Source organism: Aplysia californica, unplaced genomic scaffold, assembly GCF_000002075.1.
Source record: "Aplysia californica isolate F4 #8 unplaced genomic scaffold, AplCal3.0 scaffold00143, whole genome shotgun sequence".
In the NCBI taxonomy this organism is placed as follows: domain Eukaryota; kingdom Metazoa; phylum Mollusca; class Gastropoda; order Aplysiida; family Aplysiidae; genus Aplysia; species Aplysia californica.
Window position 1 is genome coordinate 392658 of NW_004797413.1, and position 1518 is coordinate 394175.

The 1518-nt window shown below is 40.1% G+C and overlaps 1 protein-coding gene across 1 annotated transcript in view; it reads right to left on the reverse strand.

Annotated features, from left to right (window-relative positions):
• Positions 1-6: 6 nt before the first annotated feature.
• The window catches only part of LOC101854251 (retinol dehydrogenase 14), a 5806-nt gene continuing 4294 nt past the window's right edge, over positions 7-1518 (reverse strand). Inside the window, exon 2 of the mRNA XM_005096955.3 lies at positions 7-1325. Within this exon, the coding sequence (XP_005097012.1) occupies positions 210-1166 (957 nt within the window). The 5' untranslated portion in view covers positions 1167-1325 and the 3' untranslated portion in view covers positions 7-209. The remainder of the gene's footprint in view (positions 1326-1518) is intronic.

Here is a 1518-nt window from a genome sequence, read left to right on the forward strand (position 1 = left end):
ACACACACACAAGCCCTACCCCCTTAAAAAACAATAAAAAAAACCCTGGACAAACAAACTATACACACAACATAATGCATTAAAATACACACCTGAGACTGATATTATAGAGGAAGGTTTCATAGTGGTTTTTCTGTTACTAGTATAAGCATGTAGGTGGTAAGGGAATTAAACCTACATACATAATCAGGAACATGTTATTTCCACCCTTAAGGGAACTTTGTCTTCGTTAACTGTTCACTGATGTCCCAGAGTTTTTTAGCTTGTTCTTCATCACAAGCACTGCTGGGAAACTCACATTCCTTGCACAATTTACTGATATAAACTCCTGAACAACCCTTCAGTTCTTCTGCACTGGCACAGTAAACAACTGGCTGACAACCCTCACTGGCATCCCTCAAGCCTAGTGCAACAACGATAGGGGAAAAAAGCTTGGCAGTTACTCTTGACACAACGTGCCGAGCAATGTCAGTAGCGACCATCCCAGGGTGCAGTGCTAATACTGAAACACCAGAGCCATCCAGTCTCTTGCTGAGCTCTTTAGTGAACATGAGGTTTGCGAGCTTACTGTCTGCATAAGCTTTCATTTTGTTGTAACTCTTTTCACTGTGAATGTCATCAAAATTAATTGAGCCCCTTTTGCTAAGAGCTGATGACACAATAACAATTCTGCTCGGGGCTGACTGTTTTAGCCTCTCTGTGAGCAGAGACGTAAGGAGGAAATGACCGAAATGGTTCACACCCATCTGCATTTCAAAACCATCCTCAGTTTTACTGTAAGGACATTGGAAAACACCAGCATTATTAACCAAAACATCAATTCGATGTTCTTCCGAAAGAATCTCCTGACTGAACTCTCTGATAGATTTTATGGAGCTCAAATCAAGGGCTCGAGGAATTATCTCTGTATTTCCTGTTGATCTGCATATCTGCTTGGCTGTTTCTGCAGCTGATGCTAAGTTACGACAAGCCAAAATAATTCTAGCATTTCTTCGAGCTAGCTCTAATGCTGTAGCTTTTCCAATGCCACAATTGGCCCCGGTTATGATGACAGTTTTACCATTCATTTGGGTCTTACTTGGGCATAGTCTACTGTTCCTCAACAATCTTCTCAGGACAGCAGCTGTTACAAATCCAACAAATGCGCCTATTTTCCACCATGCCATTTTGAAAGGATCAAATCACAAAATGCGATTATCTGATACAGTAATCAAAATATTCAGATACTGCTAAAACTCAACAACACTGAAACAGGAGTGGTTTTATACTACGCAGGTTCAGATCTGTTGCCAACTCATCACATGTATCCAAACAAGATGGGGTACCTGGTAGAAGAGAATAAAAATTGGAAAAAAACATCAATTAATGCAGTGTAAACTTCTAAACAGTATATCAGGTTTGTGCACAAAGAAATGAGCACAGTAAATAAAATGTTCAGCAAAATAAAAGGCAATAAGACCGAATCATTTATCAGTGTCCAAAATTTAGAGAGAGAGAGAGAGAGAGAGAGAGAGAGAG